General features: G+C 40.0%; 2 protein-coding genes across 5 annotated transcripts in view; one reads left to right on the forward strand and one right to left on the reverse strand.

Annotated features, from left to right (window-relative positions):
• GINM1 (glycosylated integral membrane protein 1) overlaps positions 1-19801 on the forward strand; it is a 34491-nt gene extending 14690 nt beyond the window's left edge. Inside the window, exons 2-8 of one of the 2 annotated variants that reach the window (XM_084623712.1) lie at positions 5998-6057; positions 6252-6348; positions 9773-9924; positions 12001-12157; positions 12956-13086; positions 15251-15414; positions 18047-19801. In XM_084623712.1, coding sequence (XP_084479838.1) covers positions 5998-6057; positions 6252-6348; positions 9773-9924; positions 12001-12157; positions 12956-13086; positions 15251-15414; positions 18047-18146 — 861 coding nt within the window. In that variant the 3' untranslated portion in view covers positions 18147-19801. Of the gene's footprint in view, positions 1-5997; positions 6058-6251; positions 6349-9772; positions 9925-12000; positions 12158-12952; positions 13087-15250; positions 15415-18046 lie in introns of both variants that reach the window. The other variant, XM_084623711.1, reaches the window with a different exon arrangement.
• A 77-nt stretch (positions 19802-19878) lies between these two features.
• The window catches only part of KATNA1 (katanin catalytic subunit A1), a 35441-nt gene continuing 28231 nt past the window's right edge, over positions 19879-27088 (reverse strand). For all 3 annotated transcript variants that reach the window (XM_084623698.1, XM_084623700.1, XM_084623699.1), the window contains 3 exons: positions 25349-25483; positions 24430-24556; positions 19879-20229 (listed from right to left, as the gene is read on the reverse strand). In XM_084623698.1, coding sequence (XP_084479824.1) covers positions 20031-20229; positions 24430-24556; positions 25349-25483 — 461 coding nt within the window. In that variant the 3' untranslated portion in view covers positions 19879-20030. The remainder of the gene's footprint in view (positions 20230-24429; positions 24557-25348; positions 25484-27088) is intronic.

A 27088-nucleotide genomic window follows, 5' to 3' on the forward strand; every position in this document is an offset into this window, starting at 1 on the left:
AACTCTGATCCCACCTCCAGGGATACTGCTTGTGAGTCACCTAGCATGGAATCAACAAGAGCAAGCACTCCCAGAAAAAAAAATGGTTCCTAATCTTTCGTAACTGTTCTTCAAGATGTGTTGCTCATATCCATTCCATGACCTGCCCTCCTGCTCCGCTGTCGGAGTTTCCAGCAAGAGGGAACTGAGAAGGCACAGAGCCGGCAATGCCCTTTATACCAACGCAGGAGCACTGGGGGCACCATGGCAGGCCCTATGGATCCCACTGAGGGAAAAATCTCTGGCATCTGTGCGTGGCACACGCATCCCTAGCATGGAATGGGCATGAGCAGCACATCTCAAAGAACAACAGTTACGAAAGATCAGTAACTGTTTTTTTTCATTGATAAATTTTTCGGGGGCAGACAAGCCAATTATGGATATGGGGAGGAACAAAAAAATGTCAAACAGTGAAGGAACAAAATATGGACACCGTGTAGAATCAAGCACATGGGTTTATTACGCACAACGCTGGCGGAGTGTCACCTTGCTTATTAGGCTCAGAGACACTGCCAAACAATTGATTACAATGGATTATATGGATTTTCCATGGGTGGAGGGAAATGACAGGGTAGGCAGTCCCAAACCCCTGGATAGGTCTAGCAGCAAGACAAGATAGGCACGGTAGCCAATGGTCAAAAGGTTACATAATGTCTCCGCCCATGGTTTCAGGTTAACACATGACACTTAATTCGTACCCAAGTGTTTTCCTTTAAACAATATAGAGTGTGTTAGTATAAAATATATATGTTGAATTTTGATTTGGGATCCATAGGAATAAAGTAGCTCCCCTGATTGTCTGACAGGTACGCACCTAGGAATTAAAGCAAAAGGACAAATGAAAAGTATATAGCAATAAAGATAGTCTTTTAGTTGTTCGTTTGTGTTTCTAAGGCAGGCACTGGCAATGGCTTGGGGGAGAGGTGCACATCTGTGAGAGGGAGGATATCATATCTCATACTGACATGTTTGAACCTCTTCCATAAACTCAGGGCTGGTGTGTAGGAAGGCACCTCTTCTACAGAAGAAACAGGGCCCCTTTCATTCCTTTGGTCTGTTTGCAACTTTGAGATAAAGCCCCCAATTATAATTTCCACCTGGCTTCTTGCTGACCAAACTTATCTTAGCAAAAAGCAAGGTTGTCCTTTGTTTGTTCTCCGTTTTAGCTATTGTTCACTGTTTGCTAGGCCTCTGTCTTCTTGACCAAACTCTGGATTTTTGGGCCTGTAAAAAGAGCTGACACAGTCTATATATCAGGTTGTAACATAAACAGCATATGGATTTTGACCCTTCAAACAGTTACTGAGCAGGAGAGTTAGTCCTATCTAGCTATGAACAGACTTAGAACTGAAGGCCCTGAGAATTGGGAATGGGAAGAGCATGATTTCTCTGCTGCCCATGTGGCTCTGCAAGCCATGAACACAGATGTGGCTTTTTTTTTTTTTTTGCAAGGGCTACAGGCAGATGTGGGTGTGTGTTGTGGCAGACTAAATTGCTCTGACTAGATCAAGAGCTGCAACCTTTTTGATGTTGCACACTTCAAAGCATTTTGAATGTCCAGGCACTATGACTGCAGTCCATAACTTTAGCAGTATATGGACTGGACAGGACAATTGATCACTTTCATTTTTTTAAACTACTTAAACATATGCAGTTAAAGTTCCCATTCAAGTGGGAGTTAAGAATATTTTAATTTAGGACTAGATACTATGAGTTGAAAGGATTGAAAGACCTTGAAATACCAAAATAACTAGAGTATAATTCACATTGTAAGCTTGAAATGCTTGGGTTTAGCGCTAGTATTTGAGCACATGTATTTTTCTTTTATGCCTTTGTCATGGGGTGGTGTCCGGAGGATCCTTTCCAGTCTCACTCAGTCACCCGGTCTTCTTCACCACCACTGCACTTTATTATATTCTTTCCACAGGCCACAGCTGGTAGTGTTGTTTACATATATTTAGAGTCCATAACCAGCTTCCCAACTTGTTTCTAGGGAAGGGAACAGTACGAGTAATAGCTAGTCACGTCTACATCTGCCTTCATTCTGGCTCCCAGAACTTTCTTCCTGTCTGCTCATAAAATCCCAGCTGCTGGGGGTTGCTCCCCCTCAATTAGCCCCTCAGCTATAGCTCTATTCAGTTAACTGGCACCTTAGGTCAAGTTACCTGTCTTCCAGTTAAGTCCCAATTAACAAATACTGGTGGGGAGCTGAGTGACAAGATGTTGAGTTAGCTGAAGACTCAGCATGTCCTGTTACACCCTTTCATTTGCCAATCTAACACTTTTTTGAAACATGAACTTTCCTTCTTCCCTTTTCATTATTTTTGGAACAGTGGCACAGTTTTTCCCCCAACTCATCATCTGAGTGAGTCATTCTACATCATTCTGTAAAGATTTTTGTATAAATACCTTTTGCATAAATATGTTCAAAATGCACCAGAATCCTAAAAAATGAGGGAGGAATAAGACTGGCTGGAAAACGTACCCTGTGGATCATTCAGTGTTACTTGGCAAAGCAAAAGAAGTTAGGAAATCACAAGAGGAAGGGAATAGTAATCTCTGCTGTGTAAGGCTGGGAGGTAAAAGATACAATACAGCTCTTAATGCTAAATCAAGAGTTAGATTAAATATATGTTTGTTTTAAGTATTTCTTAATATGAGCCAGATGAGAAGAATGTGTTTAGAGTGAGGGAGCTGGCTGAAAGCCCAGTGGGTTGGGTTCTACAATTTTATTATGAATCTGATTTACATTGGCAGTAACTGATATTAGTTATGTAAATGAGCTGGTGAGCTTCATCTTTCCTGAATGGTTGTTTCTAGTTCTGGAAATGGTAGACCTCTGCTTCCTGTAACAGACATTGAGGAGCAAATTGGCTTTTGTACATTAGTGGCCAAACTGTTTTCAACCCCATTTTACTGGGGACAAAATATTTGTGGTTGATAGATAAATGAGTCATTTTCCCAGAGAACTGCTATCTCTTGGGCTTTGTGGAGTGTTTATACTTGATTTAAACCTCGTTCCATCCAAATCATTTTCAAATGTGGTTTGGACTGACCAGCATAGATGAAGCTAAATTATTATAATGAGGACCCGCTCAGTAAATGGGGCCCTGTTGTGCAGTGCACACACATGGTAAGACATTCCCTGTCCCATAGAGCTTACAATCTAAATTGTATAAAGCCATTTCCAAAAACCATTTAAGTCTATGTGACCCCAAACTGTCTCTTTTAAAACATGTCTCAAATCCCAATGTAGAGAGGGTCAAAGAGAGCAGAAGTAAAATAGTGATCTGAGGGACTCTGAGATGCTTCTTTAGCTATGAAGTTTGTACAAGAAAATGCAGTCAAAAAGGCTGCACTGAGTTGAGGAAAATGAGTATGGAGAAGAAAGTACCAACAGCAGAAAAAGAAGATATGGCTCTAAGGAGAAGAAAGTTTTCCAAATTATGGCCAGAGCAAAAAGCAGGTTGAAATCAGTTAAGGTTGTATGAAAAGTGAAGTGGGGAAATTAAAAACTACTTTGTCAAGCAGCTTGCTGAGAAAGGGCAGGGTAACAGTGGAACAGTAGTGAGTGTGTGTCAGGTTTGAGGGAGTTGTTTTTTGAAGACCGGAATGAACCGTGGCAGGTTTTGGAGCTATTTGGAAGGTACGAGAGACAAATGAGGGATTGACAGTGCTAGTAAAGTAGGCGTCAGGACAAAGTGACAGGACTGAATGATGAGAAGGGAGGGAGAAGATGTAAGTTTTCTTAGGGACTGGATGATGGTAGGGGGCAATAATGGCATGAATTAAAACAATTTGAGATTGAAAGAGGGAAACAAATCCTTTGCATCTGGACAGGGAAAGGATGTATGGGTGGGGTTAAGGGTTGTGTCATGGGGCAGAAGGAGTGAGGATTACCAGCAACTCAGACAACTAAAATTTTGTCCCATTTAAAGGCAGCGTTATGCTTATTGAAAACTAGACTGGATCAAGCACTAAAAATCATGTAGATTACTTTGCACTGATGTGGAGTGGGAATGGACTAAGTGTCATACTGTATTACCCATTTGTAAAATGTGATGGCCTGTCACAACCTAGGATATAGCTTTAGCACAAAAAACATCTGCCTACTAAGTATTTCTTCTTCGCAATATGTAATATGCATATTAATAGGTTTCAGAGTAGCAGCCATGTTAGTCTGTATCCGCAAAAAGAAAAGGAGTACGTGTGGCACCTCAGAGACTAACAAATTTATTTGAGCATAAGCTTTCATGAGCTACAGCTCCAATGCATCCGATGAAGTGAGCTATAGTTCACAAAAGCTTATACTCAAATAAATTTTAGTCTCTAAGGTGCCAGAAGTTCTCCTTTTCTTTATACATATTAATTTAATACGTACTAAATAAGTACACCATACATATTACCGTGGTGGCTCCTATGGCTCCTGTCCTGTAGGGTTGGCTCCCTGCTCCAGGCATTGTGACCTCTGGGGTTGCAGCACCGCTCAGGTTTGGCCTGGCCCCTGTGGTGAAGGGTTGGCCAGGCCACCTTTGTGTGAGTGGCGTTTCCAGCTGGCGCATGGGGCCACAGCACCACTGACTCAAATTTGGCCCTGCCAGCTCCCTGTCATCATGATGGAGGGATGGCTGGGCTAAACCTGAGCAGCGCTGAGGCTCCCAGCAACAAGTTGTAACACACAAAGTGGGAACTGAGCCCAGACAGCCCTACAGGACTGGAGCCGCAGCTGCAGGGTGAGTGCGGAGTGGGCTCTGCAACTGCCTCTCTCAGGATAGGAAACTCCTCCCCACACTTTGTCTTCCACATGACACATTTTGGACAGCTTTTGATGACCCAAGTTTGAGTCATGACCCACAGATAGAAAAAACCTAATATGTCGGAATTTCTCAATCTTCATTTACTATAATTTAGGGCCCTATCAAATACACGCTCCTTTTTGGTCAATTTCACGGTTATAGGATTTTAAAAATAATAAATTTCATGATTTCAGCTATTTAAATCTGAAATTTCCTGGTGTTGTAACTATAGGGGTCCTGGCCCAAAAAGGAGTTGGGGGAGGGGTCGCAAGGTTATTGTAGGGAGGGGTTGCGGTACTGCCCAGCTGCTCTGCCTTTAGAGCTGGGCAGCTGGAGAGTGGTGGCTGCTGACTGGAGCCCAGCTCTGAAGGCGGAGCCGCCAACAGCAGCAGGAGAGAAGGAAGGATGGCATGGTATGGTATGGCCACCCTTACTTCTGCGCTGCTGCTGGCAGAGCTGGGCCCTCAGTCAGCAGCCGTCGCTCTCTGGCTGTGCTGCTGCTGGCGGGGTGCTGTCGTCAGAGCTGGGTGCCCGGCTAACAGCTGCTGCTTTCCAGCCACCCAGCTCTGAAGTCAGTGCAGAAGTAAGGGTGGCAATACTCCGACCTCCCTAAAATAACCTTGTGACCCCTCTCCCCACAACTCCCTTTTGGGTCAGGATTGCCAATTTGAGAAACGCTGATCTCCCCCCGTGAAATCTGTATAGTATAAGGTGAAAGCACACTAAAGACCAGATTTCACGGGGGGAGACCAGATTTCACGATCTGTGACACATTTTTCATGGCCGTGAATTTGGTAGGGCCCTTGCTATAATTGAGTCAATTTCAAGCATATTGGGATGTGAAAACATGGCACGTTTTCTTGATCGTCTTTTAAAAAAAAATCACTTTTTTTCACTTAACAGGGAGTGGTAATTGTTCTTTTGTAATTAGTCCTGTTTAAAAATGGATGTGTGGGACAAGTAAGCATATTCCACTAGCTGCACTTTGCCAGACAGTGAGCATAGGGAATGTGCTCACTTGTCCTACATGTCATTTATTCTTCAGTAAAGTACGTGAAAGTAGTTGGTAGACTTAATGTCTTTTGCACTGCAAGACACTTCCATTTTACAGGACTCAATTTATTTTCTCATTACTGTTTTTTTTTGTTTGTTTTTTTTTCAGGAAAACATCAGAGTTAATGTTACTATGTGGAAAACCAGTGGGGAATCTCAAGAAGCACAGGTTTGTTGTTTTTGTTTACTCAACATATTAGTAAGTTGTGAATCAAACTCTACCTGCGAACATGTGGCTTCCGCAGATGTTATTCATTTCAGTATTTTATACAATAGTGACTCACTAATCTGTTCTTTATTTATGAAACTGAAAATCTGACTGTCTATATTAATATTTTGCCTGCTATTTTTTATTTTTTTAAGGTTGTCTTTAATATCACCTACAACAGTGGACAGATTTATGTAAATGACTTTGCTATGAAGAGAGGTGTCACCCGGATTAAGTGTCAGACTTTAATATGTGAGTACTGCTCAGTTCTTTATGTGGGATATCTGCTTCCATGTCCCCGAGGGAAGGACATAATTCATTGCTATGGTGCTCTCTGAAGGTCGGCAATATTTGGAAACAACACGGTTACAGAGTTAGGATGTGTGTAGAATCAACATGAAACAAAATCTGACATCCTCATTTGTTCCCATGTCTCAGTCATGTCCTTGGTATTTACATGGTTTCACCTGAAATACAGACCTTGTGTATATTTTTGAAAGGGGAGGGTTTTGCACTAGACTAGGTAATGTGAATATGATGATGCAACTCCCCACTGCTAATGGTTGTCTCCCTATGTTGGGTAGCACACATCCAAAGAGAGTTTGAGTAGATAAATAAAGATCAACATAATCCTAATTTCTAAGTATATTTTGCCATTATGTCATCCTTCCACATACATTGGGACTGCAGGTTTCTCACATGTAAGATACTGTTGTGTAGGTGTTGCAATCCTGATATTGTATACTGTCTGTAATGGGGGAAGCTGTTGTATCCCCCACTAGTTCAATAAGAACATAAGAATGGCCATACTGGGTCAGACCAAAGGTCCATCCAGCCCAGTATCCAGTCTTCCGACAGTGGCCAGTGCCAGGTGCCCCAGAGGGAATGAACAGAACAGGTAATCATCAAGTGATCCATCCCATCGCCCATTCCCAATTCAAACTGGAAGTGGAATGGACACGTGCAATCACTCAAAGAAGGAACAGTTACTAACCTGTTCTGTAAATGTTGTTCTTCGAGATATATTGCAATGTCTGTTGCACGGACCCAGCAAACATGTCTGTTCTCCTTCCCTTAGTTCAGTGTTGTAGTCTTGTGCAAGGACTGCCAATCAAAAGTGTTTTGATATTTGGATTTGCACAGTGGATTGCATAATTAATGAAGGTGAGACACTGATGTTCATTTGACTGAAGATCCTTTTACATACAGATTTAATACTTATGGTCAGTCTCAAGGTTGGCTTCTGAGATCATTTGCCCTTTATGATCAGACCTTTACTAATGGCCTTTTAAATTGCTTCTCTAAACTGTGACCTCGTCTTTTGAAAACCCAAAGGATGACAAATGAATAACTAAATATTCTCTTTTTGGGGTAGGCAGTAACTCATTACTATTTGTCTCATGTAGTAAAAGTATGGGCCTACCTTTTTCATCTCTAGTATAGATTATAAAACATTTCAAAGTGTAACCACTTCAGAGGTAATTGACTGAAGAAAAATGCAAGACAAGATTTTATTCACTAATGTAAGGCCTAATCCTGTGAGATGCTGAGCATTCTCAAATTCCGTTTTCTTTCTAATTGTCCAACCCACTAATCTACAGTGCTTTTGAAATTTTACAGATGTGCTATGTAAATCAGAAACTAGGCAAAAATCAGTGATTTGACCCCAGGTCTAGGAACCAGGAACTCTAGAGTTCTGTTCTCAGCTTTGTGACCTTGGCACAAGACTTTTAACCTCTCTACAGGGTTGTTGTGAGGTTTAATTAGATAATATTGGTAAAGTTCTTTGAAGATCTAAAGTGCTATAGGATTACTAGGGTCCTCAGTCTGATGTCTCTTATGTTATCGTAAAAGCAAATTAACTACACTGACTTTATCTGAGGTCTGAATCAGGCCCTAAGTATTCAAGTTCTTGCCCTGGACAGAAGTCTTCGAGTTCTTACTGAGTAGTTCTGTGTTAAGAACTATGCCAAATCCTGCTCAGCACCTCTTAAGCACTTGTAACTCCTATTGAGATCAATAGGTTCAATTTTGCTAAGTGGTGAACGTCTTCAGTTCCCATTAAACTTAATAGAATTCAGGGGACTTAGCATTTAAAGGTTGGGAGGATTGGGAGCTGCAGGTGCTTCGCATCTCTTAGGATTTGGTCCTTTAACTGTATATTCAATATTGTGATTCAGAAAATGTTCAACAAGCTTGTGGGTCCACTGGGAGATACCTATATAAATTTATCTTAATATTTTCTCTTATCTGGCAACAATTTTTCATAATGCAAGGCATTGCTGCATAAATAAAAAAATCTTTGATATTAAGGGGCTTTACTGTAAGCAGTGAACATTTTAGGGTCTTATTGGGTGATTGAAGACACAAGGCCAAGCACCTTGTGCCTCCCAACACCGACAAGCTGTGCAGTGCATCAATAGCCTGGATGTGACATCCCGACCAGCCTCAGTTCATATGCCTGACCACCTGCACATCAAAATTATCAGTGCAAACTGGGACTCCTCATTTCCACAACAAACTGACTTTCACATCTAACACACACTCACTAGTGGTGGGAGCATGGTATTTGGGGAGGAGGAAGCATTGAGAGAGAGAGGTGGAGGGCTGTTGAGTGTGTGCTCATGGTAGACTTTGAGGTGGTGGGTATGAGGCAGTTGTGGGTAGTAAAGTCATGAGGTTGGCAGGGGGGTATGAGGAGGCAGGAGCAGTGGTGTCTGAACATGGTGGGGAGGGGTTAGCTTGGGCCAAGGATACCCCATTCCCCAATGTGCTGGCGAATCCCTTCCCTGCCTTTGGGCCCAGCATATGCTGTGTGTGGAGAAGGGTAGTGGACATTCTCCTGAAGGCTTTGGTGACTGCTGAGGGGGTAGTGGCTCCCTTGGTGGCCACCTGAAGAAGGAAAATGGGGTCTGAGCCAAGCAGGTATCCCCAGGAGGAGAGGGTTGACCTCCTTAAAGAAAGTTTTTACACAAACTCCCGCTGATATTTTTCTAAGTTGTTGAATGAGTGGTGGTTTTGTCTGCAGCATCATCCCTTTGTATTTCTCTAGACAGTTGAGATGGGATGACAGCTGAGGTGTAAATGGAGCAAGTCAGTTGGATTGGATGCAGACAAGTTTAGACAGACAGTTGCACCTTTTCTTCCCCTGGTGTGAAATTGCAACTTAAAAATAAGCACATATATTTTCTACACTACCTGTCCCTTTCAGATTTCCCATAGTTATGTGATTAGGTCAGTCAGTGAAAGCATTAGTGCAGACAGGTTGAGAGGTATGCCAGACTTTTAAGCACTGTATCATTTTAGATCTGCTTTGAGTAGGATTAAATAGGACAGCATTGAAAACACCGATGGTGGCTGCTCTACCCTAAAATTCCCAACATGGCTGCTACCAGTGGTACTGCACCATGGAGAGCAATGATAGAAAATTTTAGGGGGAAAAGTGAAGAGTAGACTGCACTGTGGAAAGTTACAATGTCTCTAATTGTATTCATTGTACTTTGCAGTTCTGGTGAGTTTTGACATTGCGATAATGGTGTATTTGCTGGGTACATATCATTCTTTGTCAATGTTATAAAATTAACTTCCTCAAGGGTGGACTAAAATATGTCATTTATTGGGTGAGACTTCTGTTTCTCTTTGTGACTTTGTGCACTGCATAATTATCTGTTGACAGTGGAAACTGGAAACTCTGATAACCTATTGGATCAAAGGCATTTGGGAATTGTTAGTGTTCGCATCATGTTTCGTGAGTGGCCCTTGGCATCCAGATCGAATTTGCAATTGATTGTCATTCAAGAAGAGGTGACGGAAATTGATGGGAGAGAGGTAACACCAGCCATGCTTATTTGCCCATTCTAAACCAGAATAGTAATTTACACGTTTTAACTCTCATATGCTTAAGTACTTTGTTGGATTGGGGATGAAGCGCTTAGCACCTTGCAGGATCAAGGCCTAGATTATTTTGTCTCCTTATAGAATATTGTGTGTGAATTTTAAGCAATGCCCTATCCCCAAAAACTTGGTAGTTGCCATGAAAATAATCATCACAGACAGGATTTTGGGGAGAGACACTGAGGGCAAATGAGCTCTTAAGAAAAAATAATCTAATTTGCCTCTGGAAAGATGTTTCTCAATTATAGTGGAGATGAGAACTCAAGACATACTGGTAAGCAGAAAAATTGAAAAGTATGAAGCACTTTATTTTTTCAAAACTTGGCATAAATGGTTAGCTGCTCACTCTGCAGACCTGAGAAGCTCCACACCGAGCACACCCTAATAATACAAGTTGTTGCTGCAAGTAGAAATGTCCAGGTTATGGTTTAGTATACATTTCTGTCTTTTATACAGGCTCTAGTTTCTGTTGAGGTTTTACTATCAAATGTACTATTAAACTTACCTCAAAATGTCTTATAGTCTCCTTTCACTGTGCATGCACAGACATTTAACAGGTAGTACATTTGTCAAAACAATTGTGACTGGAGCTTATTAAAAGGATCTGGTAATTCATTGTTTCAAGTGAGTGTGTATTACACCTTTTATTATGAAAACATTTAGCCTGTGTTGCACTGGTTCCTGCTGTGACTACCATAGAGTAATATTGCTTTGTTTCAGATCTTTCACTATTCTGTACAAAATACTTCAAATCTTGCTAGGGAGTTAGTACTAGCATATTAAACTGCTTTATTTCTATCTGAACTTTCACTCTTTACAACCTGAAGAAGAGCCCTATGTAAGCTCAAAAGCTTGTCTCTTACTAATAGAAGTTGGTCCAATAAAAGATGGTCACCCACCTTGTCTCCTTAATATCCTGAGACCAACACTGCATGCAATCTTGTTTATCAGCTGACAGTGAACAGATGATTCCTATTATGCAGTAGTTCTAATTCTAAGCTACGCAATACTGTTTACCACCTAAGGGCAGGGTCTAGCTAATAGCTTACATCCGACTGCATTCCTTTTTGTTGACAAACTTCCATGTTGCAGTCTTTGTCCTGGACCCAGTGCACATGCCGGATTTCTGTTCGTTCCTGGTCTTGTATTTTGAACAGTTGTTCTATTACTCTTCACACTGAATTTTTTTCCTATCAGTCAGTACTTCAAATGATCATTTTTTAAAAATAAAGAATAAGTCAAAATTATACATCACCTAATATTTGTGTAGAAGAAAAATGAGTTTTGTTATGTTTTAGGTCAATCTAGTATAAATATGGTTACAAAATATGCATAGTCTGTCTGTACTTTTTAATAACTTTGTTACATCAGTGTTGTGCCACTCCCTCCTCTGAATATTGTAGCTTTAAATTAAAGTTGATAAGCGTAAGCTGCTGGAAGGACAAATGGAGATATTAATCATGTTGGCAGAACTTGTTTTGCAGAGAAGTTGAACTGCTGCTGGTCACACCAAAAATCACGTTACTGGCTCTGCAGATAATACACCTGTGTAAAAATGCATTATCCCTTGATGTCAGACTTTGGTAAAGTAGGAAATGGTAGCAGTAAGGCCAGTAGCGTAGGCCTCAGTTCAGCAGCATACTAAAGCATGTGCAAAATCTTATTTACTTCATTGGAACTACTCATATGCTTGAAGTGAGGCAGGTGCTTAAATACCTTGCTGAATCAAGGCTATAATGAGTTAGGTACAACTCTTGAAAATCAAGCAGATCATATTAACACACCTTCTTGCAGGAACAGGCACCTTCCCAACCTTTAACACACTCATGCTAATGTATAAGTAAGTAAAAAGAATTATGTTATGTAACTATGTTCATTATGTTAGTAATATTTGTGCATCCACAAAAATCTTCATGCTAAAAGTATTTTAATGGTGCTTGTTTTTAGCCAGTGGCCTGCCTCACCCTTACTTTAAAATATATAAAATTCCAATATTTTTCTCCTTTGCAGGTTCAACAAGAGGAGGTTACTGAAATAAACATATTAATTAAGGGCCTGAGAGTACTTAGACATTCAAACCATTCTGTTCCTCTGAAGGAAAGCATGCTGTATTCCATCCCCAGGGACAAGGACATGTTGTTTACACTTCCCAATCTCTCAGGAAAAGGTATGTAATATATAGCACTTACATCATGCTTTTAATGCATAAATCACAAAGCATGTGACAAAGGCAGGCAAGTTTCACTATCCCAGTTTCATTGAGAGGGAAGCTGAGGCATGTAGAGGTGAACTGACATTCTCAAGACATACACTGTTCATTAAGAGATTATTGGTTATGATTTAGTATTGTGTGCTGTTTCTTTTGTTCTTTTCAAATATGTTTTTTCCTTTAGAGGTGATTCTGAAATGGCACTTAAGATGATGGGGGTCTAATATCACTGTAGTTCTCCTAGCTGAGTTGTATTTGCCATTTCTGCCCTAGTCCTACAATAAAGGTTACCACTGAAGCTCTCTCAAGACAAGAATTGAATTCTGTAAAGTAAGTTCCTGTCTGGTCCATTTCTATATAGGGAATAGTTTGAGTTACCAAATTTTACTTTATATTGAAAATGTGGCTAGAATTCAATTTATTAATCAAATTCTCCTATGGGCTTACTAAGGGATTTGATGAATTTTATTTCTCACCTTTTAGCAGATGACAGCTAAAGTTCATAGTTGAATCTGCCTTGTAATGCTACCTCAGCTTCTTTCAGGGTTTATTCTGAAGGTCAAATGAAAATGTCTGCTTTAATTATTTGTATTTTCATTATAAACTTAGATAACCTTGCAGTGCGCACATACGTGCAGCTTTCTTTTGCTTACTGTGTGCATCGTTATATCATATGCTGCTCCACCAGAAGTTGTGTGGGTGAAATGGAGAAGCTAAAAATGTTTAACTAACTATGCCTCTCTGCTTCTTTAGTAGATGTTCAAGGCCCACTGCAACCAACCAGTCACTACCTCCTCTGGCAAGTAGAAACTACAGTAGATGAAGAGACATTACCTGGCAAGTTACCAGAGACTCCTCTCAGGACAGAGCCTCCATCATCTTATAAGGTAATTGTTTAAAATACTTATGGTGCCCATCTTAAGTCCCAGTTAAAACAGAATCAGAAATGTCTCTAATTCTGTGTTTAGGACTGGAAATGGATAAGAGCAAGTGAGAAATCTAGAAGAAAATAACAACGGTTAGGGGGAATGCTGTTAAGACTAGCACGATACTAATCAACACAAACTTATTTGTCCAATGTTACAGAATCTTAGTCTCTCCTCCTTTTGGAATCAAGCAGAAAGCAGTAAATTTTCCCCATTAATCCATGGCTAGGAAAGGAAGCCAGACACCCCTTGTCAAGGTTCCTTCCCCACTCTGAACTCTAGGGTACAGATTTGGGGACCTGCATGAAAGACCCCCTAAGCTTTTTCTTACCAGCTGAGGTTAAAACTTCCCCAAGGTACAAACTTTCTCTTGTCCTTGAACCCTGCGCTGCCACCACCAAGTGTGTTAAACAAAGAACAGGGAAAGAGCCCACTTGGAGACGTCTTTCCCCAAAATATCCCCCCCAAGCCCTACACCCCCTTTCCTGGGGAAGGCTTGATAAAAATCCTCACCAATTTGTATAGGTGACCACAGACGCAAACCCTTGGATCTTAAGAACAATGAAAAAGCAATCAGGTTCTTAAGAAGACTTTTAATTGAAGACAAAATAAAAGAATCACATCTGTAAAATCAGGATGGTAAATACCTTACAGGGTAATCAGATTCAAAACAGAGAATCCCTCTAGGCAAAACCTTAAATTACAAAAAGACACAAAAACAGGAATATACATTTCATTCAGCACAGCATATTTTACCAGCCATTTAATAAAAGGAAATTAATGCATTTCTAGCTAGATTACTTACTAATTTAGAGTTTGAGACTGCATTCTTGATCTGTTCCCGGAAAAAACATCACACAGACAGACCCTTTGTTCCCCCCACTCCAGCTTTGAAAGTATCTTGTCTCCTCATTGGTCATTTTGGTCAGGTGCCAGCGAGGTTCTCCTAGCTTCTTCTTAACCCTTTACAGGTGAGAGGGTTTTGCCTCTGGTCAGGAGAGATTTTATATCACTGTATACAGAAAGGTGGTTACCCTTCCCTTTATTTTTATGGCAGCTCTCCTCCCACAAAAAAGCATGATTCAGTAAGTTGTGCATTGCAACATAAAGGCCATCCACATACCATTTCACAAACACAGTGCCTTTCTAGAGGCTATGAAAGCTATTCTGGTGGGTTTTTTTATTTTTTTTAGAGAAGCCTGTGATTGTTTTTTTTCCTCAGAACTCCATCTCTTGGAGGTTTTTTTCTTTTTTTTTTTTTTTGGTATGTAGAAAAGCAGTATGATACATTCTGCACCAAAGTAATAGGCTGTTTCAAGTTAAACAGGGCTGAGAATTGAAATTGCAACTTTCCTAGCTGCAATTTTGTTGCGGGTACACAGTCTTATATGATAAGAATGTAGTAATTGCTGTTGTATGATACTAGTGATCCATCTTATCCAGTCTCCTGTTTCTGAGAGTGGCCAATACCAGATGTTTCAAAAGGAAAAATTCTGTTCAGTACTCTCCACCTGGGAGTACAGTTACTGCTACAATGCTCCTGTTTTAGAGACTGTTGCAGTCAGACACAAAAAGCGAGCACCATGAAAACAAAACATACTACCTGCAAGTTACCACTGCAGCAGGTTAATGCCTGGCATTGTTTGACAGTTGAAAAAAAATCACCAGGGTCCTCCTCCAAATATTCTACCCTCTTGTGCTCTCTCAGGCAGCCCTCAACGGTGCTTCATAGCCAATGTAATGTTGCTGCTGCAGCACCAGTAACCCTTTCCCTGATACACACTGCAGTGGGAAATGCTATTCTGGTCACAAGTAGCATGTGTAATCTACCTCTAAGCTTCACTATAGCCTTGCCTCTGGCTGCTCTGTGGTTCTCAACTCCCCACCCAAACATGGGATCTCCTCTCATATGACTAAGGCTGTTTTACAGATTTGCATGTGTCAAATCTTCCTGAGCAGGGAGACTATCAATTAGAAAACAAGAGTGATATGTAAAGCAGTGTATGAACTGTATTATACGTTTAAACCAGAGCTAATCCATCTTGTAGGGATTCACCAGTAGCTAGACTGCACTAGACATATTTCAGAAACTGTTTTGTTCTTTTAACATGTTTGTTGGTTTCAGGTGATGTGCCAGTGGGTGGAGTACTTGAGAAAAGAGCTGTGCGGGTTCTGGCTTAAATCTTTCCCTGTGTTCTTTAAGTTGATGGAAGTCATTGGGACTGGAGTTGTAGGAGCAGCTCTTGTTTTAGGAATCTTAAAAGTGCTTTTCCCTTCCTGCGAACACAAGTGAGTAATTTTTGCATACTCCCAAAAAAGCTGTTTGTAGTCCTAAGACTAGTCCATGAAAGGAGACAACCTCATAATGTGGAGAGTTTGCTACCACTCCACAAAAAGGCAGTGATTAGCTTTCCACTGTAAGTGGTTTCTTATAAGGAAGTTTGGAAAAAACAGGTCAGTACCCACTATTAAATTGTTAATGTATTATCACCATTTTACATGCGTAGCAGTAGCTCTCTGAAGACCATCTGGGAGGGGTACGCTTTTTCTCTACAGCATTATTCACCTCAGGAACAGGAAGACCAGATATCTGAAGCTCTGCAATGGCAGTGTAGTCAAACAAGGTTAAGAACTGTACGTTCCGTTTCGGTCCTAACTTTGCCACACAGCCTGGCTTTAGCAATAACTCTACACTTTCAATCAAGGACACTGAAGCGCTTTAAAAGCACTACGGCTTTGTCTACACTACACACCTTTTAGCGATGCAGCCCTCACTCAGCGTAAACGCTGTTTGTCTGCACTTTTGCTGACAAAATACTTCCACCCCCTCCAAGGAGAGCACTCCTGCTGACAATGAGCTGAGTCGTTTACACTGCCACTTGCGTTCACCACACTTTTGTCTTTTGGGGGGAGGGAGCTTTTTTAAGCACCTGTGAACGACAAAAGTTGGGTCTTTCACTTGGCAGTGTAGACAAAGCCTAAATCATGTGAGTCAATTATATACACCTTCTCATTCTACAGAAGTCACTTCACTTCCCTCATCGTGACAGTTTGCCTCCCTTTTCTGTAAGGGTGGGGGGCAAATTAGTGGGTGTAGTGCTCTGACAACGAAAAACATTAATTGCAGCTTGGCAGAGTAGAGTGCCGTGATTAGTCCCTGTATCCAAGGTGTGCTACCTTGAGTAAGAAGCACATCAGCTCAGGGCATGTCTACACTTACCTCTGGAGCAAACAATCCAGTGGGGGTCAATTTATCATGTCTGGTGAAGACACGATAAATCAACCGCCGAGTGCTCTCCCATAGACTCCGGTACTCCACCGGAGCGAGAAGCGTAGGCAGAGTTGATGGGGGAGTATCAGCAGTCCACCTACCATAGTGAAGACACTGTGGTAAGTAGATTTAAGTATGTCGACTTCAGCTACATTATTCACGTAGCTGAAGTTGCATAACTTAGATAGATTTCTCTCACACACACAGCATAGACCAACTCTCAGTGAGCAAGGCATGGAGTTTATGCTTACTTTCAACACAGTAAGACAACATACCTCAAGGTTTTAACGTACTGAAAATAAAATACCAGGCCAACATTAAGATGGAGTTAAAACTGAAAATGTCTTACATCTGAGCCACAGTGGATTTGTCTATGCCAAAATCAGCTGAAGTCTTCAGCTGTAACAGATTATATAAAGCCATATAAGGAATAAAGCCAGTCAGGCAGGAGTGAGACCTCAAGGTGCTTGACAGCCCTTCTGGGTTTGGGGAGTAAAGGCTTTGCAAACTGAAAAAGTATACCTTTAATGTGCCAAGGCATCTGTCCTGCTGTCACCCCCTGCCATCTTCACTTCTCACCAAGAACAATGTTAAAACCAGAGCAATTCATTTACCATCAGAGTAGGGAGACAGCAACACTCATTGGATCTGACTACTGTACAACAAGCAAGTGGTTTAATACTGACATCTGTTTAAACTAGGCAGAACTAGAAAAAAGGCTAACTATACAGACTGACAATGAGCAAAGTACTGATTTGTAAACAAGTGGTCAAAAACAGGTGGAATTAAGCTATAATTCCTTAACCTACCACTGAAAAGCATACATGTGACCTAATCACTGCTGGCCACTGTTCCAATAGGTGGGGTGTATGCCAACAGAGTTTGAAAGAGGTAATTTTTCAATTGCAGGTCACCTTTCAAGGTTGCATTTTTCTTTATCGATTAAAGAAATCACCTTAGAACTAGCCACAGTGGCAGGTCTCATGTTAGTGGAAGACTTACTAGGGCTTTCAAGCAGATGGGGAATGCTCATCCCTTAATTGAACAGCAGCTTGTTGAATCCTCAGAGTTCTCTATAATAAAAGTGTGTCTTGTAAACGTGTCCCGCCTGTCTCATTTGACATGCGGTTTGGCTTAACACGAATGTAGCTCCTGGTGGCAGATAATTGTTTAAACTGCTTTCAAATCAAGTTTTAATATCTGTGAGGTAGGAGCTGAATCGTATGCTAATATTTTAGATTGGAAACCAGCTTACATGATGTGCCAAATGTCACCAAGTATCAAAGCAGCTTTCCTAAAACCTCAATACTAGTGCTGCCTCTTCATGTAATAGATAATAAACGAAGTCTGCACGTACTTCATATGTTTTTACAATGAAAGGTTGAGAACATAAACAAGAAAAACTTGACAATGAGTCCGGTGGCACCTTAAAGACTAACATTTATTTAGGCATAAGCTTTCGTGGGTAAAAAACCCACTTCTTCAGATGCAAAAAAGTGGTTTTTTACCCATGAAATCAGTTAGTCTTTAAAGGTGCCTCTGGACTCTCTTTTTGGGGATACAGACTAACACAGCTACCCCCTGATAAGAAAAATTTGCATTCTCCGAACAGAGCTACCCTTTTCTAATGTTAAGTAATGTGTCTTTCAGAGGAGTCCTTCACCTGGAGGCTAGCAACACTGCACCTGTGGTTGTGATAAACATCTCTTCAGATATGCCAGCGAAGACAGACAATTTAGTGGAGAAATGATGTACTCAATACCATGCTTGCGTCTGAATCTTTGTACCCATCTTCAGTGGACCTAAAAGTTGGCACTGGAACTTTAAATACCGTATTTGCTTCCTTTTATGAAAATAGTATGTCAGCTGATTTATGTTTAAAGGGACATTTCAAGGTTGAGGCCCAAAATGATCTCCCCTCTTTCCACAGCCTCTTGCTCCTAAACAGCAGCAGCTTCCTACGATGAGGGTTGTGACAGGTTTTAACTTCTTTAAAATACTCTCCCAGCAGATAGGACAGAGAGCTGGCCTTTGTATTCACAGATAAGGCAGTTAGGTAATGAAATACAGAATGTGATAATCTTCAAGCATGGACTAAAGCACTAGAAGGAAGAGATTACACACGTGCCTGCAAGCCAAAACAAAGGTGGTCAACCTGGTTTTAGACCTATTACCCTTGACTGTGCCTTGTAAAAACAACAATTGTTCTTACTATTAAAAGAAGGAGTTACTATATATGTAAAACAAGATAAAGGCAATTTTTGATATTTCAAGCACTTTATTCAACAGCCAATTTCATATTAAGCCCCTTCCCTACTGAAAATTGTAAGCCACTTAGAGATGTTTACTATGCTTTTTGTGTATCTTGTGGTATTGTATAAAGGTTCTCAGAAACACAAATGTCTTACAAGACATTGTTTACTATCTTGAATACAGGAGGCATAGTTTTCTCACAGATGTTCACATAAATTAACATTTAAATTGTTTACTACACTCACTGTACATATAAAAATATACTGAAAGGAAATCAAACTGTAGAGAAGTGACTTGCAGAAATCCATTACCTGAAGAAAAAAAAACAGGCTGGATTTTTAGCTTTCCAATGGTATTCCCGAACTAATAGGATTATTTAATATTACAAGAAAGAACCTCACTAAAGAGTCATGTGTGGTCTTGCTTTAAGATTGAGGGCAGTGGGCCTTAGAATAGTTGATCTTTGGCCCTATTTTAAATTTTTTAAGTAAAATTCCTCAATATGATAAACTGGCACATGCCCAAACAGGGGTAGTAGTTATCCTATTTTAGATGGCCACTCTTAAGAGCTTTAAAACAGGACTTCTATAGAAGTCTAGGACATACTCACTTGTACATCACAAGCTTATTTTAGAACACAGATTCCTTCCCTGAGCAAGTCATCTGCCAACTTTTTTTTTTATTTTAATAGAAAGTGTGCCAGATATGTTTAATACCTTGCTCTCCACTTTCTAAAGACAACTGCAACACTTGTAGACTGCAAACCTGACTCAGTGGCAGTGCTGGCAAAATAGTCTGGTATTAATCAGAGTTGCCCAGCATATCCGAAGGAAATGCTTTTCCCAATGCATCTTAAGTGAAGTCAGACTTAAGTTTAATTTATTAACTGTTACAAGTTTCAGGGTTTTTGCACCTTAGTCTTGTCACAATTTCTTTTAACAGATGCAGGAACATTTAAAAGGCAAAATTTGCTACAGATGAATTGGCACCACTGTTTAGTGAATCTTATTCTTCCTATGTTGAGATTTGCAGTATCAGGATCTAACAAGCACAAAGACAACCAGTTTCTGTGCTAGTGAAAGAATTCATATGAACCCCACTGGTGAACAGATCCCACTATTCAATTAAAATAAAACAAAATGAAAACCAAAACATTTGACTGACGTTCATATCTTTTAAAGGGAAGGAGACTTGTTCTGAGTAAATTCAAAGAAAAGGCAAAAGTGACATGCAATTTAAAAAATTACTTTATTCAGAATCATGTTGCTCTTAAGTTCAAGAAAGTTAAAAAAATAGCACTTAGTGCACATGAACACTACCTTTCGTTACTTCTGAAGCTGTTTTAAGACAGGTTTCCCAGGGGAAGTTTGGTTAGGAAGACTTAGCATGATCCAAATTCAACAATCCATTTTTCATATTTTTCAATGTCCGCAGCAGATACCGATTTAGAAACCTTTCTTAAAGCCATTTCAAAATCCTCCATAGTTGTAGGCATATGCATTTCATCCCTGGAAAGATTTCGGATTTCTTCTGGTGTCAAGCCTTCAATACGCCTTCTCATAGCCATCAGTGATGCATCCCTATACGTTAAGAGGAAACAACTCATTAATATGGACATTTAGTTGCTTAAGAGGCTACCAAGTTAGGCTTTAAATTAAGTTACCACATTCCAATTGGGAGAACCAAAAATTAATTTTCACTAACTTCTGTTCTATCTTAGTACTAATATGGCCCCTGATTACTGTGGTAGCTAAGCACTTCACAATTTTTAATATTTATCTTCATCATACTCCTGTGAGGTCAGGAAGTCTCTTATTCCAGTTTTACAGATGGGGAACAGAGAGAGGTTAAATGTTTGCCAAAGGTCACACAGGAAGTATGTGGTGGAGAAGGGAACTGAACCCACTTCTTCCAACTCCCAGATGAGTGGCTTACTTACTGGACCATCCTTATGTGCAGCAGAATCTTTGATACTGATACTGCACCCTTAGAACCAGAGAGCTTCAGTGACACCTATCTGCAGTACTACTGAAAGTACATTTACCTTGTACCTGTTAGATTATGCAGTAGTCAAATTCTAGCTTGGAATGTTGCTTTCAGCTAGCAAAACCACCTGTGGTTGGCTAAAGATAATTAAATTGATCTAATTGTCTAGTGTAGAAAAGACCTTAGTTATGTCAGTCAGGGGTATCAAAAATCCAGACCTTTGAATTCTTCCATCAATGTAACTACTGCCTCTCAGGACTGAGGATTGCTTACACCAACCTCTTATCAGCATAGCGTCTACACTGAAGTGCTAAAGCACCAGAGCTGTGCTGCTGTAGTGTTTTAAATGTAGACAGACACTGAACAAGTTCAGGGTTGTGGAATAATAGGGGGCTAATGCTAAAAATTATTTCAAGATCCCTCTGTAGCTAGAAGATTACTTTTCACAATATATAACCTGGAATTCTATTTCTGATTTGCACCACCACCAGCTTGTCAGTTTAGTGAACCAATTTTAAATCAGTTAGGGCATAGGTATGACAGATGGGGGCAAAGAGAACCACAATACATAATGTGCATCTGTTGGTTCCTTTTGCTGCTGAAAGCAAGCCTTTTTCTCCTCCTGTTATATCTTGCAGTAAGGTCAGAACAATGCAGAGTCTGCATAGAAATGGTCATCAAGTTGAGCAGTATGACTTCGCTTAAACTGATTACTGACTATGGAAGTATGTCCTTAATTGCTCCTTATCACAGCTAGCTGCAGTTTGGATAAGAAATGTGAAATATATATGGAGTTCCCATTTATGATGTTGTTTGGCAATGTTAAACTGTTCTGACCATCTCTAGAATCTGCATGGTTTGGAGCAGGAGTTTCAACTCAAGCAGAGGGATAGTCTTGAGTTCACAGAAGTTACTTTTATCATAGTCAGGAAAGTCTGCTGTTTTGACCAAGTAACAAAGGCTGGAAAATTCACCATTTGCAGATGCATAACTAAACTTCATAGAGTTTTGTCCGTTAAATCTCTTGATAATTCCAGTTGCTCTGCACAACTTCCTCTTGCATCATTCTAAAGCAGCCAGACAGAACTAAAATTCCAGATGGGACATGAAATGGATCCTTCTCCTTGAATGTTCTTGTATCCTTAGGATAATTTCAGTGGGCCAGGAACCAGAAGACTAAACATTCAAACCTCACTTGGTTAATATTTCTGTGCACTTCACAGCCTTACTGAGCACGGCTTATACCCCTATTCTGTGAGGAATAGAAGTATCCACCACCACTACAGATAGATTTGTAGTGGCAGGGACCTGTGTTAGTCCCACACTATTTTCCTTTTTGACTGTGCTATTGTATAGAGAATTGGACTGTCCCTATTTAGAACTGTTTCACGAAATCCCAAACCGTCACACATGAATGGAACATATACATTTAAAGGGAAGGGTTTTGAAAAAGCAGTTTACTATAGAAGGTCTGTAGTATCTCCAGACTGCAAATTACTTACAAATCTGAGCTAGGGATTGAATGATTACCCAAACAAATCCCAAACCTATTCATCCCTATGTACCTTATATTGCTGGCTGCAATAAGTGCTTATAAACTGTCCCTATAAATACCTCTTTTCCTGCTGTATTAAGTGATTGACTTATTGGTAGTTCCTGTGTTAGGTAAGCAAATAAAGTAACAGTCTACATACACATACTTAGTGGGGGGGGTTGGACAAGTGACTGAAAAGTCTGCAGTTTAGCTTGCACTGTTTGAGTAATTTATTGAAATTAAGTTCTAAAACCATACATTTTCAACCAAAAAGAAAAGTTTGTGCATTTTAATAACTAAAAATAGTATTTCATTTTACTACAGCTATTGTTTCATCTTTTTCACTAGCAAATATAAACGGACAGATCAGGCCACATGGGAGATGCTGATAAAATCATGATTTTGTCCACGCTGAGGATGGACAGAAGCCCAACAGACCAGTCGCAGCAATTAAAGCCATTGTTGGGAGGGGGCACAATGAAAGTGGTAACAAAGTTTTATTTCAAAGCTCAGAAGGACTTGAACTAAGCCACCTAATTTTCTTTCTTCTATATTCACCCTCAGGTAAAGAGTACATATTGCTCCGCACCATAAAAATGTTAACAGGGTGGGCCTTGGGTGTCGAGACAGCTAGATACGCTGCTGCCTATTTATAAAAACTTAACTCTTTATACTATAGTACTGAGAATGGTTTAACTGGCCGTGAATGAGACAAAAAACAGCTTCTCGTTCCCCCTAGATTTCCAAATTCAGTTACTGCAACAATAGCCACCACTTGCCAGGCCTCGGGGGCAGGGAGTTCTCTTTTAGGGAGCTACTGAGAGCTTTAACTATCTGACATGTTAACAAGGGCCTGGCCCTTGCTTTCCACTGCAGAAACTTCAACTGAGATTTGTCTATACCGTGCAGGGAAAAAGGCGGCAACAGAGACCCAAAATTCAAGACCAAAACGTAGGATAATCAGTCCCCAAAATGATTCACAGGCCCAGAAAATCTAAAAGTCTCAACATCCTAGGAGGAGAGAGATCTTGAGATTGATACCAGAGGAAATAAAACCCCTGCTCTGCTGAGTCTGCATAGCAGGATGATCAAAAAAATCAGTAGCATCTTCTGGTGTGTGTAAAACCCTAAAGTTACTAAAAAGGTAAATCTTGCTTTTAGGGAATCCTACATCTCAATAAATTAATCCATGTAATTAAGGAAACATTTAATGTGACTGAAGATTTTATTGAAGGGACCCTTACACATCTACCATATTTCTGAAGCAGCTTCAGGGAACAAAGTAAGGATTTCTCTGGTTTGGAATAGGTCCTTTGCATAGAAGCATTTAACAAATCGATAAAGGTTGAAATGAACCACCTGGTGAAAATGGAATTGACTGGTGTGCTTTCATTTCTCATTTCAATTTGCAGTTCTCCTCGGAACTGCACCATGAAGTTGTCCATTTTCTGACAAACAACTTGCCTCCCTTAATATTCGTCTAGAACACCTCTTCCTCCTGCATCTTCCTTCTCCTCTCCCCTTCAAAAAATTGTTCAATCCCTTCCATTCTCTCCTGTTTCTTTTCTTATGTAACTGGATGTTCCAGTTTTCCCAATATGGCAATAAAAACAATATTTCAACCAGTATTAACTGGATTGTGTAGCAAATCTAGTGTCAACCAGCAGAAGAGATATTTTAGGACAATAGAAATTATGTTAAAAAAGTTTAGTAGCGTCATTACATCCAGCATCCTACAAACAACATTTTGGCTAAAGTGCCCCTATGCCTCCCTCATTCATATAAATTGAGTTGAAATAAAAGCCATGTACACACACACCAAGAGAAGCAGCTACTTACATCTAACACTGTATTTGCCTCAACTCAGTTTATAGTGGTCAAATATTTAGGGCAAACTATTCTTTATTCACTGCCTTTTCACCATCCACTCCTTTGGTCCCCTCTACTTGTTCTGATTACACACAAAAAGCTGCCATCAGAGTGGGGAAGCCCTCATCATAGTTGGTGTTGCATAGAGTGGGGGACAGTCCTTTGCCCTGGAGAGCTTTCAGTTCAAGAAGCAGACAGAATGTGAGAACTACTCCGAGAACCAAGTCAGTTTAATAAGCCTTTAACTTAGTGACAAGATTTGTGTTTTCAGAGTACTGTTAATTTCAGTCACCAAATTAGGGTCGCTACCGGACATGATTAAGGCCGACTAGTTCTCAAATAAGTGATTCAACAAGAGAAACTGTTTTATAAGGTTGCAATTCTGACATACCTGCATACATTGGTAATGTCTGCACCAGAATAACCCTCCATTTTTTCAGCTATATTTGCAAGGTCAACATCGTCAGCCAGTTCCAACTCTCGCAGGTTTATCCGTAAGAGTTCTTCTCTGCCTTTTGCTAAACAAAAAAATAGCATGTCTATAATTCTGTGATTCAAAAGATACACACAGGCTGGCTCTAAGTTGTTTTAATCCTCCTTTGCTCTATTCTACATCTACATCTAAAGTCCAATTCAGAAGGCAAATATTTTCAGAAACAGGAGCACAAAGTTAAGTTCCTAAGTCTATATTTAGGATCCTAACAAGTTGCCTGATTTTCAGAAGCGCTGAGCGCAAATGGACTTAGAATCATAGGGTTAGAGGGACCACAAGGGTCATCTAGTCTAACTCCATGCCAAGATGCAGGATTTGTTGTGTATAAACCATCCAACACAGATGGCTATCAAGCCTCCTTTTGAAAAACTTCCAGTGAAGGAGTTTCCACAACCTCCTTAGACGTAAGAGGTTGCAGCTGGGCACTCAGCATTTCTGAAAGTCAGGCCACTTTTTAGGAGTGTTAACTTTGCATTCCTATTTTTGAAATTCAATCAATTATAGTCCTTACATTGTTTCACCTCTCTGTTCTAGGCTTATCTCTGTATCCATTGGCCTTATACCCACATGTACCTGCCATTTTAATGCTTTGTCTGTGGTGTTATGGAACTTGATGCACTCTCTTCCATATCCAGACCATGAATGCATTCAACCAAACAATACACTCAAAGTAAAGTGCCTCCAAAGTTCAAAGGTCTCTTCCGAGCCCAGATGTCCGGCACAGTATACTAAGATACTGCCAAAAATCACAAGACTCATCACAAAACAAAAGAAGCAACGATCACTTTTTTTTTTTAATTTAAGGAAATCTTTGTACCTGATGGTAAAGGAATGTAAATTCTCTTTTCTAGTCGTCGTCTTAGGGCCTCATCAATATCCCAAGGAAAATTAGTAGCAGCAAGTACCATAACCATTTTGGAAGGATCATCATTTTCAGCAGCCCCTCCAACACCTGTGGTAGGAGGGGAAATAGTTAAACCTATTCAGCTATCATGGGAAGATCCTATATAGATACAGAATCACGGATACCCTGAGATCTAATATTAAAGTGCAAGTTTAATTTTAGTTCTACCTGCCATTTTGGGATGAAGAACTGCAAATTCTAGGTCAGAGAACTGAGGTTAACATTGATATAAGTTTCACAAGATGGGCAAGTCCTTCTGCATCAACATACAGACAATTTTGCAATATCTGCCTGGATTTTTGCCTTTATCACAGGGTGTCAACGTGAAAACTTAGAATGGAACTAAAAATAAGGATACTCAAAAATGTCATTAACTGCTGCTATCAAAATCAGATCTTCCCCACCAATTTGTAGGCCTGATACTGCAATCCCTTACTCAGGTGAGTAATTTTTATTAACATAAGTCGTCCCAGGAAAGTCAGCATTCAAGACTGGTGGATTAGGTCCATGGACTAAAACCCTTTTGAACAGACAGGAAGTATTTTAATCTGTAAAGCATTGTTAAATTAGTGGCACTATATAAATAGCTTTTACTAATAAAAATCCAAGATGTGTTTTACTAGAATTGTCATCCTCTACATCTGTTACCAAGGTGTTTATTTGTAAATCATTCTAATGACAAAACCGACAGATTTTGCTTGTAATCAGTGACAGACCCTGGAATACCCACTGTACTGTTTGCCCTAATATTAAAGCATAACAAGACACCATTTATGAATATTCCAAAATTCCATGGCTAAAAAAGGGAGCTAATGAAAAATTCATTACTGATGCAAATATCTGAATTGCAAGGAAAGTGTCTCAAGGGCTCTGACCATGCTCCTATTTAAGTCAATGGGAGTTTCTCTATAGACTTAAATGGGTGCAGGATCAGACTGCTCAAGTTTAAAAAAAAAGATTTTATGACTCCTGGAATCTTAACACAAGTTATTCTGCAGATTAGCAAAGGATTTGAAGGTTTCTTTAAGTACATATTAAACAGTGTTGAGCAAAGAATTTGAAATTTAAAATAGCTAATTTTCTGCACAAATAAAACTGGCATGGGTTTTTCCCTATTCAGTAACAATTGCTTAAATTAACTGTAGAAAGTAACTGAAGTGTGCCATTTTTATTCAAATGCTATTTAAAAACAGTATCATAATGTGAATCCTTTTGGAGGTGATGTTAACTGCCATTAGAAGTTTAAATTTGCATAGATTAGTTATTCAAATCACTTGTATAGAAGACTACAGTCTGGAGCGCTTAGTGATGGTTGTCTTTGAAGACTTTCTGCTACTACAGCTATACAGCTACATCTGACTGTTCTACTTTATTGGACTACTAAGGGGGAAGGGTTAGGCTGGAAGGGGGAAAAATCACTTGTGGGAAGTGTAGGGTTATATAAAAGGAGTCATGACTGACAAGGAGCTCAATGATTCCACACTTTTGAGGAAGCTCAATTATTCTGAAGTTACAATACGAAGTTGAGATTCAGATACTGAAGAGCATTTGCGGGAGTAGATAAGGTAGTACAGATGAGCTCAGTATATTTGTAGTGTCTTGTGAGTTTGAGTAATGTTTATGTGTTTATCATTTTAATCTGCCTTTTTAAAA

Source organism: Lepidochelys olivacea (genome assembly GCF_965140295.1).
Source record: "Lepidochelys olivacea isolate rLepOli2 genome assembly, chromosome: 3".
NCBI classification, from domain to species: Eukaryota; Metazoa; Chordata; order Testudines; family Cheloniidae; genus Lepidochelys; species Lepidochelys olivacea.